Source organism: Podarcis erhardii (genome assembly GCF_964252035.2).
Source record: "Podarcis erhardii genome assembly, chromosome: 4".
NCBI lineage: Eukaryota > Metazoa > Chordata > Lepidosauria > Squamata > Lacertidae > Podarcis > Podarcis erhardii.
Window position 1 is genome coordinate 57,987,053 of NC_138508.1, and position 14,944 is coordinate 58,001,996.

At 44.6% G+C, this 14,944-nt stretch overlaps 1 protein-coding gene across 4 annotated transcripts in view; it reads right to left on the reverse strand.

Moving 5' to 3' along the window:
• The window catches only part of LOC309340083 (cystathionine beta-synthase-like), a 38,356-nt gene that overhangs the window by 13,384 nt on the left and 10,028 nt on the right, over window positions 1–14,944 (reverse strand). For 2 of the 4 annotated variants that reach the window (XM_081858591.1, XM_081858592.1), the window contains exons 2-10: window positions 11,269–11,480; window positions 10,984–11,090; window positions 8,225–8,359; window positions 6,057–6,136; window positions 5,562–5,696; window positions 4,006–4,075; window positions 2,467–2,558; window positions 870–995; window positions 24–108 (exon numbers count right to left, since the gene is read on the reverse strand). In XM_081858591.1, the coding sequence (XP_081714717.1) occupies window positions 24–108; window positions 870–995; window positions 2,467–2,558; window positions 4,006–4,075; window positions 5,562–5,696; window positions 6,057–6,136; window positions 8,225–8,359; window positions 10,984–11,090; window positions 11,269–11,474 (1,036 nt within the window). In that variant the 5' untranslated portion in view covers window positions 11,475–11,480. Of the gene's footprint in view, window positions 1–23; window positions 109–869; window positions 996–2,466; window positions 2,559–4,005; window positions 4,076–5,561; window positions 5,697–6,056; window positions 6,137–8,224; window positions 8,360–10,983; window positions 11,091–11,268; window positions 11,481–14,516; window positions 14,658–14,944 lie in introns of those variants that run through there. The other 2 variants (XM_081858590.1, XM_081858593.1) reach the window with 2 other exon arrangements.

A 14,944-nucleotide genomic window follows, 5' to 3' on the forward strand; every position in this document is an offset into this window, starting at 1 on the left:
TATAGCTCTCAGAAAGCACTTACCACACAGCAATCCTTCATCTCTGATTAACATGCGCGCGCAGGCAAAAGATTCTTCATCATTACACTTGTACCATTTGTCCACCAACTGGAAGAAAGGGTGAGGAAACAAAAAAACCCCATGAAGCCTTGAACCTGTCTCCGCACTTGGGCCCTTAAGTCGATACTAAGCAGGCCAAGAAATTCAGTGTGGGACAGAAGACATGGATTCTAGTGGCAGACTCTTGGGTCCACTGCCACAAATTTGGGAGAAATCTGGAAACTGTCTTCCTGCTGCCCACATATACAGACATCCCCTCGATCTCCTCAGTCTCCTGTTTCAACTGCTGTGCTGTATTAATGGGGTTGTTTTATTGTGCATTTCAGTGGTGGATGTTTATATTTAATCCTTGGCATCTTCGGGTACAGCTGCTAAACACTCCTGCCCAAAAACCCTGGAGAGCAGCAGTGTAGACAATATTGAACTAGAGCAACCAATGGTCTGGGTCAGCAGAAGGCAGTTGACTACATCCACAGATTTTCTACTGCTCAATGGGAAAATATTAGGCACATTTGCATATGCATTTCTGAGCTCCATTATTTGCTCTGCGTGCATTATTTTGGCAAGGAATGAGCCACATGTAGCCACAGGGAAATAAAGACAAAGTGAGGGGATCTATGAAAAAGGACATAGGAAAACTTGGAAAGCAAAGTGTCTATGCATTTCCTGAGGAAGCGTGACTAAGTTCACAGCAGAAAATCAGATGCAAAAAAGCCTTTCCAAAGACCTAAGAATTATGGACACGCTAGCAAGATGTGTCCAGCAGTAAGGGGACTGTAAGTCATGCACATGAGGGGAGTCTGACTTACTGATCTGTCCAGAACAGTAGGGATGAAGTCGTATCCAATCCCTTCCACTTCATAAGTTGTCCTGTCTGTATTATTTAGTCCTTCAGGCTCTGCAAGAATGGATCCTTCGGGATCAACACCTATAATCTGCAAGAGAGGTTTTAGCATTGAGTCAGCATTTGGCTATCAAGAACAGCATTGTTAAATCAGTCATAGTAAGTCAAAATTGTTGTGGCATTGCAAAGATGTTTTCCCGGTCATTAAAACTTGGAAAACACCAAACCTGATGTCAATCATTGCTTTTAAAGCATGTGAAAAAACTCACTTGCTCCTACACTGCTTTCGTTTGGCTTAGTAAAAGGGTGAATGTCAACAAGTGTGCTCTGGATCCATTCAGATGTTAGCTCTCATTACATATATATAACCCCAACAGGTGATACAGACAGAAACATGATATTATGTGCTCAGTGACATACATCTCTATATCACTCAAATAATTTTGTAAGGAATCACAGTACAGGATACAAGATGTCCAGCGTGTTTTATTACTCTTAAGATTCTACTAAGTATTCTGTTTCATGCGAGGATGAAATGCCTATGTTGGACACAATAAAATTATTAGATTCTTTGAAACATCTTTCTCAAAATTGGTAGTATTTACATTCTCCAAAGGGGTGACCTTGCTGGCAAATTTCACACAATTCTGCCCAAATTTTTAAAAGTATAGGAATTTCTGTCTAGTTCGGGGGGTTGATCTAGAGTTTGTGTCCCTGGCACTGGGGAATCAGAATAGACTAGGGATTCTGTTTGTTTACTGCCCACCTTGCTAGAGTCTCCCTGCCTGAACTGACAGAGCTGGTCTAAGAGCTGGTGTTGAGGAACCCCAGGACTGCTGGTTTTGGATGATTTCAACATCCATGCCAAGGCGACTGGCTCTGGGGTGTACTTGACTCTATCCTTGACAGCTGGTTTTCTGCTCAGAATCGTTCCCCAACTGCTTTTCCCTTGTGGGCTTCCAGGTGCATAGTTAAGGATAAGGAATAAGTGATGCAAGGTGTGCAACAGTATAAAGGACACTCTTGCATCAAGAATGCTTAACATGAACATAATGAGCTGGTCTACATAGGAATGTTCTGCCTGTGCAAGTAGTCCCAACTTTCCTTAGACATACATACATGAGGATAAAAATGCAAATAGCAAGTGTACAGGCAGCAATCAATCATATAGCTGGTGGCAATCCATGTCATCATGGCAACAACAGTGCTTTCCCCAGGCACCATGACTGCTAATGAGCTCCATTTTGGGGGCAGATCTGTGTGCATGGTGAAGGCTGTCACCCCAGAAGCCATGGAACAGAATGGAAGCAAACTCTGGTCGAGAGAAGCCTGTCTCACAGGTCCCACTGCCTGCTTTAAGGGCAGAAATGCCTGTCTGCCTGGGCCCATCCTGGAACATGAGAACAGAAGGCTTGACAAACAGAGATAACGCAGTAGGGTGAAGAAAACACAAGGCTCATGAGACTCCCTATGCCCCAATAAGGCTCGGGATCACATCAATCCATAAACAATGGAAAATGATGAAGCAGTGGCTGAGATGCCTGCCCTAGCCTGGGACTTACTTTGCATTCAGGGCATTTCTCCTTTAGTTTTCGGGCAATGCCAGTGATGGTGCCTCCTGTACCCGCTCCAGCTACAATCATGTCTACATGACCTATCAGAGAGGCAGAAACATGTGTACAGTTGAAGTGGCCAAAAGGAATTAAAGACACAAATCTGAATGGATACAGTCTTTTAGCGAATTCTAGTATAAGGGTCTTTGCCTCAGTATGGCACAGGCAGAAGAAACACATTTCGTCAGACAAAAATGCTATGTGGGAGCTCCCTCTACTGGCCTTAAGCTAGCAAATGCAAAAAATGCAATAGGTTATACAGTGGACCCTCCGGATACAAACTTAATTCATTCTGGGGGTCCGTTCGCACCCTGAAAATTATGTAAATAGAGGCGCGCTTCTGCACATGTGCGCACGGCGAAACCCGGAAGTAGACACTTCCGGGTTTGCCATGGCCATAACCCAAAGATTCCGTATCCAGAGGGATACGTAAGTAGAGGTACGACTGTACTGTGAACATGACCTAGTCCAACTCCCTACAATGCAGGAATCACAACTTAATCATAGAATTGTCCCCAAAACATCAACTGAAGCCCAGATTAATTGTATAAACATAAGAGAGAATCCACAGCTTATGTGAATCCTAGATTCACATTTCCACTCTATAGCAAATGCCAGCAAATGTATTTATTTACTAATCTGTCTGGCCTGCCAGGTCCTGAAAGCCTAGGGCATGTAATAATACATAAGCAAATGAAACAATAATCCTGTATCTATGGATCTATGAGATATTCATTTAGAGATATAGATATGGGCTTTCAAGATGGGAAACCAATATCTAAATCTTTGCTCTGGCACAAAGCTCCACCGATGGTTTTAGGTAAAGCACTGTCTCTAGCTACTGGTTCACATGTTGTGGATGTCGCAGGTCCACCCCACACTCATGCAATGCTCCATTTAGGGCGTACTTGATAATGTGTGAAGTGGACATGTACCTCATTTACCCAGTGACACAAATACATGGTAGTACATCCGCTCTGTTGCAACATGTTAATTGGCACCGAGCCTAACCAGCCACAGAGAGCTATTGTGAGAATAATTTGAGAGAAGAGTTGTAAAATACTTTATGCACTGGAATGTGCTGTGGAATTGCTAAGTTATAGCAATGTTGAAGCCTTATCTTGATTCCAGCCATTAGAACACTATGCAAATTAAAAGACGTCATAGCACTTCTTGGGAGGTGATGGGTTCTCCTTCCTTGGAGGTTTTTAGGCAGAGGTTGGATGGCCATCTGTCACGGATGCTTTAGTTGAGATTCCTGCATTGCAGGGGGTTGGACTAGATGACCCATGGGGTCCCTTCCAACTCTATAATTCTCGGGCATGGCAAACTTGCAGGAGAAAAGTAGCTTGGGGGCTGTTGGAGACCCACTGACACCACGTCTCTATGCATCCTGGCCCTATAGTAGCCTTGCAATTTCCCAGAACCCCCCTTTTCTCAAAGCATCTAGGATGAGGGGCCCAAGGGTTACCTGCCCGCTGAACATACCATCACACTGCTGCAGGATCTCCTCAGCCGTGGAATCGTAATGGGCCAGGGGGTTGCTGGCGTTGCGGTACTATGTTGAAAAATGAAAGGAAAATGTAGAAAAACAACAGTCTGGCAAGTTTACAAAGAGGGCTGTTGCTGGACTTAAATGTTTAATAAATGTATAAGCTGCTTTTTAAAGGAAGAATCCTCCACTAAGCAGTATACAATAGCAAAAAGCAGCTATTACAAGTACCATTAAAAGCAAGCCCATTAAATAATAATCTAAAAAGTAAACACAAGAAAAACCTACCTCCCCAAATCCTCATGCTATCAGGAAGGGCCATAGCTCAATGACAGAGCACATGCAAAAGGAGCCAGGTTCAATTCCTGGTGTTTTGAGACAGGGCTGGGGAAAACTGAAACCCTGGAGAGCAGCTGCCAGTAGACAAAACTGGGCTAGATGACCAGTGGCCTGACTCAGTAGAAGGGAGTTTCCCATGTTTCAATTTAGGACATTATATTGACGGTCTAATTTACCTCATCCACAGAAAGTTACAGAGAGGGAGCAAAAGTCTTTAAAGCCCACTTGAAAATCCCTACATATAGCACTTGCCTGATCTTGCACGGATCTGGTTTCTGGAATTTTGGGTCACTGCTGAGAAGGCCCTGTTCCCTGATATACCCCCAGAGTAGAACATGGGGTGTTTCTTTGCCAAAGTACTGTTATTTTATTTATTTCATAAAATTTATATACCGCTTGATTTTGTAAAGTGGTTTACAAAAAAGATAAAACAATAAAATGCTCACTAAAATGCTCACAACTATAATTTAAAACATACCAAAAGTTTAACCCGCAACAGAATAGGCTAAAACAAAGTAGAACTCATACACACTTTCTAAACACCTGGGAAGACTTGTCTAAATAAAAATGTCTTCAGCAGGCACCGAAAAGAATACAGTGAACGCACCTATCAGATAGCAATAGGAAGGGAGTTCCAATTATGGTCTCAGCACCACTTAATTATTATTTTTTTACTACTATAGAGGTGTACATGCTCCTTACGTACCACCAATGCTTGCTCCTCTTCAGTGGCTAACTAGCCCACAACGGAGCCCCACCCACAGGACGACAATTGTGTATGAGTTGGAGGACAAGTTAAGTGCAATTAACTTTAGTCCAATCGATTTAAGATTATATAGGAAGTTGACTTATAATGAAACAAGCCATTGGTTCTATTAGCTCAGTATTGTCTACATCAGCCTTTCCCAACCTGTGCCACTCCAAATGTTCTGGACTACAGCTCCAGCCATAACTGACCATTAGTCTTGCCGACTGATGTTGATGGGATGAGTAGTCCAAAATACTTGGAAGGCACCGAGTCAGGGAAGACTGGTCTATATTGACCTGTGAAGACTGTCCCAGGTTTCAGGCAGAGACTCTTCCATCCCTGTGCCTGAGAATTGGGAATTATAACTTATCAGCTTCACTGAGATATTAGAACGATGAATGAAAAGGAGTGTATTCCACTTAGAACCTAGCTATCTGAAGTACTTCTCTCCTTCTGCCTCTTTACCTGATCCAATATGTGGGAATTAGGGATTTCATTTTTCAGTCTCCACGCCACGCCGACATGAGATTCTGGAGAGTCAAATCTAGCAGTAGTTGGAGTTCTCACAATTTCTGCCCCAAGAGCTCGCAGAACATCCACCTGATTTCAAAAAAGAGGGAGCAAATTTGTGAAATGCACCACACAACACCTGAGCAACGGGGAAATTAAACTTTAAGCTATAAGACTTTGAGTGGCTTTCACTATGTATTAATTCAGATGTCGGCTATTTTACTCCCAGCCTAATGCCAGACTAAACTTCAAATACTGAATGTCAGTCCAAATCCTGAACCTCATTAAACATTTTGCTACCTCACTGAAACAGCAAGTTTCAGAACTACCGTATTAAACAGCATCTACCCTATATGCAGCCATCTGCGTTGCTGGCTAACGATGTCCCAGTTAACCAATTACACAACAAGTGACAATTTGTAAGCATCTGAAATGATAAGCAGCTCTGACCTTCTCCATGCTCATTTTCTCTGGCATGACGATGATACAGCGGTAGCCTTTCACTGCAGCTGCCAAAGCCAGTCCGATCCCTGGAACCAAGGAAATGCATCACTAAGGAAGCCACACATTTATATTTTAAAACTCTTTACTTGCAGGAGCACAGGAACCAGCCTTATACAGAGTCCAGCTGGTTGCCTATCTCATATAGTACTGTCTCTATCCGTCTTCCTCAAGCTAGTGCTCTGTAGATGTTTTTGACTAGAGTTACTAACAGTCCCAGCCACCATGGTCAATGGTCAAAGATAATGAGAGGTGTGGTTCAAAACATCTGAGAAGGCACCAGTTTGGGGAAGGCAGGTCTACACCAACTGACCTGTCTCTCCAGGTATTCAGAAAGGAACCTTTTCCAGTCTTTTCTAGAGATGCCAGGGATTTGAGCCTGAGACCTTCTGTACGTAGAGCATATGTTCTACCACTGAGTTATGACATCCCTGAAATGTATGCCCTGCCATTCTGGACCAACTGGGTACTCATACTGATAGAACAAGCCATTTTTATATTAACAAGAAGACTGCCGGTTTAGCCAAGTTTCTGGCTGTAGTTAAAAAAGCTTTCAAGACACTTCTAGTTGTGTGTATGCTTCTCTCCCAACACACATGGCAGTTTAGGATTACATCCTGATTCATCTTTTCCCCAGACATCAGGGGGCAATATCGCTAACCACTGGAAGGTACCATTTCAGAGATTAGCGAGAAAGCATTCAATACATTCAGTGTAAAATCTAAGGCTGTTTCAACTACAAGGACAACTACCTGCTGTGAAGTTTTGTGTCCACTTGTACGTAACACAATCATAACACTCTAAACTCGGCCTGTGCAGAACAGAACCACAACAGAGCGGTCTGTGTTTTCTGAGAGTGTAGGAGAACAAGAGGTACAGCTTAGATCTTAAGAGATGCCAAAGATCACACTGTTCTTTTTAACAAAAGCAGTATTGATGTTCTAATATGTTTGGGGAATTATGCAGCGCTGGAAGATTCCCAAGAGAAGAGTGAAAAGCTAATCCAATAAGACTGCTTACTATTTAGGTAGGAAAAGCTATCTGTTCATATACATTGCTCAGTAATCCTTACAACGCCCCCGTGTTACAGATTAGCTTAGTCATTACAACAGATCATGGCTCTGTTCCCCTTTAAAAGCTCTTCTGTGTTCACTGATTTTTTCAGTCTTCCAACCGCCCCCTCTATTTCTTCCTCTCTGCATGACCCTCATTTCTTGATGCCAATCAGCTCTGATTTCACAGTGTCTCTCTGCAGCCAGAGGTGTCATGGCAGCTCTGGCTACCATTGGTTTAACTTCTCTGACATCACAATGGGACTTGACTGCTGAGTGTTAAGTGGAGCATCAAGGAACTTAAGAATTCAAAGGCCTTTGAACAACTTCTGATCAATTAAACCACATCATCAGTCCTTGGACACCTTGGGCTTTCAAACAACACTTTGATGTAACAGTTTCCAAAGCTTTCAGTGAAAAGGAACAGGCAACATTTGCTGTTTATATAACATGATGATGATGGGGGGGGGCGTGTCTGACAGAGACACAGTAAAAGCTATCAAGTGAATTCAAGGCTGAATTAATGTGATTCACACAAGGGACCTTCCAGCTCATAGTTCATGTCCTTAACCATGTCCTTAACCTTATACTGTACCAGCGTATAAGGACAACTAAAGCTTTCTTCATACTTGTTCTCTCCTCTGGATGTGATATCACATTGTGTCTATATGAATGAGTAACGTTCCACAGCTCTGTTGAAAGCATAATCTAATAGAGGACTGGAAATTGTTAAAAGGAGGATGAGTTTCCTTTAAAAAAATAATGCAATTGAACATAGATTCTAAAAGGTAAACTGTTGGGAAAACTAGTTCTGACAGTATTTCTCATTCAGTTTGGTAAACACAAAGAGCTCCATGATTTTACACAAGAGATATTGCTTGATTATCTCAATGACTTCAATGGGAGAGCTTAATGTTCTCATATCCATCATGTTGCTTCCATTTTGGGGAGAAATAAAGCTCCCCAGATACCTGTTCAGCAATCCCTGTCCTATTATCCTCCTGTCTGCATTACTGCTATGCCCAACAACACACTACAATTGCTCTCACTCCCAAGCAACCGTACCTGTGTTTCCTGACGTTGGTTCAATAATGGTATCTCCAGGTTTCAGAATCCCATCCCTTTCAGCATCTTCTACCATCCTTAGGCTGATCCGGTCTTTCACACTCCCTCCAGCATTGAAAAACTCACATTTTGCCACTGGAAAGCACAAAGACTAGGTTTCATTTCCCCCCGTTTATCAATAGAGGGGACACGTCAGCTTTTAATGTCTAGCCCTCTTTCAGGGGAAAAATGCACCTGGCCAATTTATAGCCTCGCTGGGTGCAGAAACACACACGGTGCAGCAATAGCTTCCCACTTCCTTTGCACCCCGTTGCAGACAACACCCACTAATTATTCATTCGGTATCATTTTGGCACTACTAGTTTATTTATTTAGTTAGTTCTGTACTGTGATTAGTTATATTTTATTTTTCTAGGCTTCTTTTTATTGTTTCTGGTTTATGTCAATCCAGAGGACATTGTCAATTGGGCAGTCTACAAATGACAGAAGTAAAATTAAAGAAATATAATTTAACACAGAAGGTGACAAAACAAAAGGCTTTTGAGATATCAGCTCTGAATCAGCCCAATGCTGTATTTCTTTACTTGCAGGAGCCCGCCCTGTGGAATAACTCATTCTGAATCTGACCGGACACAGGTTAGAGCTCAACGTCGAGCCTACCAAGTGGCGATAGCGACGGCGAAGACTTTCTTCACCGCCTCTATTGCATCTGCAGAAAACAGCAGCAGGAGACTCTTTCAGGTGGTTCACAATTTAGCGGAACCACCTGTAACATCGGGGCCCAGTACGGGCCACATGTTCTCCTGCAATGATTTTGCAAAATTTTTTGCAGATAAAATCGCTCAGATTCGGGAAGAAGTAGACTCCACCGTGGGAGCAGGGCCGGGGCGGGAGAGTGCTAGAGTCCTGTCTGGTCAAGTTGTGTGGGATCAATTCCAATCTGTTACCTCCGAGGATGTGGACAGGCTGCTTGGACGAGTGAAGCCAACCACCTGTCTCCTGGATCCTTGCCCATCCTGGCTTATAAAAGCTAGCCGGGAAGGACTGGGCGATGGGCTTCGTGGGGTGGTGAATGCTTCCCTCCGTGAGGGAGCCTTCCCAGACCCGCTGAAAGAGGCGGTTATTAAACCGCTTCTTAAAAAACCATCTTTAGATGCGGCCACGATGGCCAATTATCGCCCAGTCTCAAACCTTCCATTCTTGGGCAAGGTGATTGAGCGAGTGGTTGCTGAACAACTCCAGGCACGCCTGGAAGAAGCGGACCATTTGGATCCCTTCCAGTCGGGATTCAGGCCTCATCATGGGACTGAAACTGCCTTGGTCGCACTGGTTGATGATCTCCGGCGGGCTAGGGACAAAGGTGAGAGCTGTTTCCTAGTTCTGCTGGATCTCTCAGCGGCGTTTGATACCATCGACCATGACATCCTTCTGGACCGTCTTGAGGGCCTGGGAGCTGGGGGCACTGTCATACAGTGGTTGCGCTCCTTCCTCCTGGGCCGTGTTCAGAAAGTGGTGGTGGGGGATGAGTGTTCAGACCCCTGGGCTCTCACTTGTGGGGTGCCTCAGGGTTCTGTCCTCTCCCCCATGCTTTTCAACATCTACATGCAGCCGCTGGGAGGGATCATCAGGAGGTTTGGGCTGGGTGTTCATCAGTATGCAGATGATACCCAGCTCTACCTCTCTTTTAAATCAGAACCAGTGAAGGCGGTAAAGGTCCTGTGTGAGTGTCTGGAAGCGGTTGGAGGATGGATGGCGGCTAACAGATTGAGGTTGAATCCTGACAAGACAGAAGTACTGTTTTGGGGGGACAGGAGGCGGGCAGGTGTGGAGGATTCCCTGGTCCTGAATGGGGTAACTGTGCCCCTGAAGGACCAGGTGCGCAGCCTGGGAGTCATTTTGGACTCACAGCTGTCCATGGAGGCACAGGTCAAATCTGTATCCAGGGCAGCTGTTTACCAGCTCCATCTGGTACGTAGGCTGAGACCCTATCTGCCTGCAGACTGTCTCGCCAGAGTGGTACATGCTCTGGTTATCTCCCGCTTGGACTACTGCAATGCGCTCTACGTGGGGCTACCTTTGAAGGTGACCCGGAAACTACAACTAATCCAGAATGCGGCAGCTAGACTGGTGACTGGGAGCGGCCGCCGAGACCATATAACACTGGTCTTGAAAGACCTACATTGGCTCCCAGTACGTTTCCGAGCATAATTCAAAGTGTTGGTGCTGACCTTTAAAGCCCTAAATGGCCTCGGTCCAGTATATCTGAAGGAGCGTCTCCTCCCCCATCGTTCTGCCTGGACACTGAGGTCCAGCTCCGAGGGCCTTCTGGCGGTTCCCTCACTGCGAGAGGCCAAGTTGCAGGGAACCAGGCAGAGGGCCTTCTCGGTGGTGGCGCCCGCCCTGTGGAATGCCCTCCCATCGGATGTCAAGGCGATGGACAACTACCTGACATTCAGAAGACATCTGAAGGCAGCCCTGTTCAGGGAAGTTTTTAATATGTGACATTTTAGTGTATTTTTCATCTTTGTTGGAAGCCGCCCAGAGTGGCTGGGGAGACCCAGCCAGATGGGCGGGGTACAAATAATAAATTATTATTATTATTATTATTATTATTTCTCTTTTGAACTGGCCAGTGGCTTTACAGTCAAGCCGAGTTTACAGCAAACACTACCAAAATCCTGGCTGAACTGGTCCTTCTTGATCATTGCGACAGCACAAATGTTTGCATTTACAACTGCAGCTAACCAGAAGATACTTACAAAGTTCACATTTAAGTCCAAAGAGCTTCCCAATTTTGTTGATTCGCACCAAGGGAGTATCGCCGATCTTCTTGAGGATGTCTGGCATAATTTTTGGAGTCTCGGATCTAAACCAGAAAGACACATGAACATAGAACAGGGATGGGAAACAACTGTAAACCCCACAGCAATATCAACCAGCACCTCAACATGGCTTGCAAAGTATCAAACCAAACGAGCGCGCTGGATTCTAACTACCAAAGCTAATCAGACCTCAGTTTGTGGTTCTATTGAATGGCAGCTTACCTTGCAACATGGTGATGGGGCGACTCAGAAGGAGATTTCCCAAGCTCCCAGGTACACTTGCTTGGAATGTCAGGCCTGATCCACTTCCTTTCCTTCTCTGGGGAGTTGCAAGGCTCCTTCTCTGGAATTCCATTGGGTGTGCAGCTGGCTGAGAAGTGAGAGCAAGCCAAGGTGTCCATCCCAGCTTCTGTGGGAAACGATGGCATTGTGACCTCAAGGGAAGAAAGGGACTAATGAAATTTTCACTCGCCATTAGGCAAAATACAGTAATTGTCAATAAATGCAAAAAATTAAGTTTTACCACCTAAAATAAAATGCCCTTACTGTATGTAAGACAACTGATCCATCTAGCCCAGTACTAGTTACAGTCATTTTGGAAGTTGAACGGAATCCGTTCTGGAAGTCCGTTTGACTTCCAAAACGTTTGGAAACCAAAGCACAACTTCTGATTGGCTGCAGGAAGTTCCTGAAGCCAATTGGAAGCTGCGCCGGACGTTCATGTTCCAAAGAACATTTGCAAACTGGAACACTCACTTCTGGGTTTGCGGCATTTGGGAGCCAAAACGTCCAAGTACCAAGGAATTCAGGATCCAAGGTATGACTGTACTCTCATAGGCAGTGGCTCTCAGGCAAATGCCTTTCCCATCACCATCAAGCTGGTACCCAGTCCTTTTTTCAGCTGGGGAATCCAAGGTTAAACTCTGGGACCTTCTGCATGAAAAGCATATGCTCTAACACAGAGCTGTACCCTCTCCATTCCTGATAACGATTCTCTCTCACACACCAGGAACATCTCAGTAAATTAAGGGGGGGCACCTTCCACAGCTTTTACAAATTCTAGACTAGTTCATCTGGAATTCATTTCCCTACCTTGGTTCTGATCGCACGATCCCAATATTGAACAGAACAAAAGAACACCGCTGCTGGGTCAGGCCAATGGCCCATGTAGTCCAGCATCTTGTTCTTACAGTGGTTAACTAGATGCCAAAACTAGAAGCTCCAAAGCAGAACCTGGGCACAAACAGAACTCACCCCAGAGACCCAGCAGTGGAGGTAGTGCACAGCCATCATGACAAGGATCCATTGATCACCTGAGGCCCCATGAATTTCTCTAAACCCCTTACTCCATCTTGTGACAGTGAGTTACATAGATAACTACGGACTGCGTGAAAAAGTATTTCTTTTTGTCTGTCCCCAAACCTCTGACCTTCAGCTTCACTGGATGAGCCCAGATCTAACAGTATGAGGGAGGAAAATGTCTCTCTGTTCACTTTCTCCACACCAGGTAGTGTTTTATGTGGCGCTGTGGGTTAAACCACAGAGCCTAGGACTTGCCAATCAGAAGGTCAGCGGTTCGAATCCCCAAGACGGGGTGAGCTCCTGTTGTTCGGTCCCAGCTCCTGCCAACCTAGCAGTTTGAAAGCACGTCAAAGTGCAAGTAGATAAATAGGTACCGCTCCAGCGGGAAGGTAAATGGCGTTTCCGTGCGCTGCTCTGGTTCGCCAGAAGCAGCTTAGTCATGCTGGCCACATGACCCAGAAGCTGTACGCCAGTTCCCTTGGCCAATAAAGCAAGATGAGCACCACAACCCCAGAGTCGGTCATGACTGGACCTAATGGTCAGGGGTCCCTTTACCTTTACCATGTCCCCCAGCCTCCTTACTTGCCCTAAAAATGGCCAAATGTTGTAACCTTTCCTTTCAGCTCCCATGATCATCTTGCAAATTGTCCTATAATATGACTTATGTGACCTGAAAGAAAATGTTATTTCCCTTATTATACTACACACAGCAGGCAATATTTTTCTCCAAGATCTCAGGAAACAAGAGGTTAAAAGGCGCAGTTATATCCATAAACAATCAACAGCAACATTAAAGCCTGAAAGACTGGAAAATCTAGAACTAGAAACTTCAAGTGTACCAGGAAATGCTGCCCCTGGACAAATAATAAAGTGCACAAAATACTCCCAAGCAAGACACTACTTGGAATCTTCTAGAATTGGTGCATTTCTAGAGACTGACTCCATAATTGTCAGCAGACATTGATAATTTGGAGGCATCCTCTTCTCACTACCTCTCAACACCCATTTGCGCTGATTCAGAAGCAAGATCACAGAAGGTTAGTATCCTTCTGTCATAAAAGGGCCCCCTTCTGCCAAGGAGAAGAAGTTGCAACCTTAAGCGCAAATTTTACCTGAATAGATATTTGCAGACCCAAGTCTTAGAGCGACAAGGAACAGGATAGGTGAGCCTACAAATTCCTAAATTCAAGATCCACTAAAAAGCTTCTGCATTGCCCTACATAACGGTTTGCCAGACTAAATCGTGAGGTTTGTGAAGTGAAATGCTTTTACAAAGCGGCATTTCACTTGAAATTTGAGACTTCTTTCTCTACTGCATTCTGAAGAACCTTCATATTCTCCCTAGTAGGTGACCAATCATTTAGCAAGTAGAGCATTAGCCCGCTGGGAGCCATCTTGAATCCACTTCCAGCACTTGTCAGTCATTTAATTATAACATTTATGCAAATGTAATCAGAAAAAAAGGCTTTGCAAAGGAAGCAGGGGAAAGTTTATTTATTATTTCCTTCTCATATAAAGCCACTAGCTTATCTCATAAGTGGCCTTCATGCTTTGCCCTACTTCACAGGCCAAGTCTAAGAAGTGAGGGAGTAACTGGCCAATTTGAAGATGCCTTACGTCAGGCATTTTCCCATGGCAACTCCCCTCCTTACCTTAAAATCCCCAGATGAACCTCAACATGAAACAACTTTTGGACAATAGATGGCAATAGATGCTAGCATCATACAGTAAAGTAGTGCATAAGTGTATTGTACTTAGAATTAAGACAGCCTTTGATCATACACAGCATTGAGATCCTTGTGGAATTATCACTGGGGTGTTCTAGATAAGGGGGTTGCCAATTCCAAAACCAGAGCTCTAGATTAAAGCTGTTGTGAAAGAGCTTGAGCTTGCTTTGTAGCAGGGTGATTACTGAAAAAACAAACTTTCATTTGCTTTGCCTGGCATATTTTGTCCCAGCTTGCTCTTTTGGATAAGAATAAAAAAGTCCACAACTCTTATAGAGTAAGGAGGGGAGGGAAGAGACCTTTTCTAGCATGATGGTCACATTCACTTCTGAGCAAATATCTGTGGGCCAGATTCTAGTGGCAGGGCAGGGTCAGAGGAAACCGTAGGTGGAACAACTGATGTAAATTTTCCCTCTGAACAACAGGCTAGTTTACACACACCTCTGTATCTTCCATCCAGAGAAGCACGAGACATCACCCAAGTTCAAGGCTACACTCTTGCCAAGCAAAAACACCAGGTGCAAAAAGGATCCAGTGGGGGGTGGTGGTCTGGGGAGTGTTCAGAGGGCCAGAGAGAAAGAGAGGCACATTCAGGGCCCACACCCGATGCCCCACACCTTGGTTAACATTAACTTGCCAGCTGACAAAAGAATAGTGAGACAGTTTAAACTGGCACAAGACATTCTGTTGCCTGTGGTGAGACACACCTCACCCCATCATATTCTCTCTATACAGAAGCACACTGGACTGGCAGTTGAATCGTACTTCAACATTTGTGAAAAGTCTTGTTTTGCAATCACTGGCTGTGATTATCAGTTAAACATCTGGCTAGTTCAGATGGCAAACTTGAGCTAGGTTAAGAGCTCTGA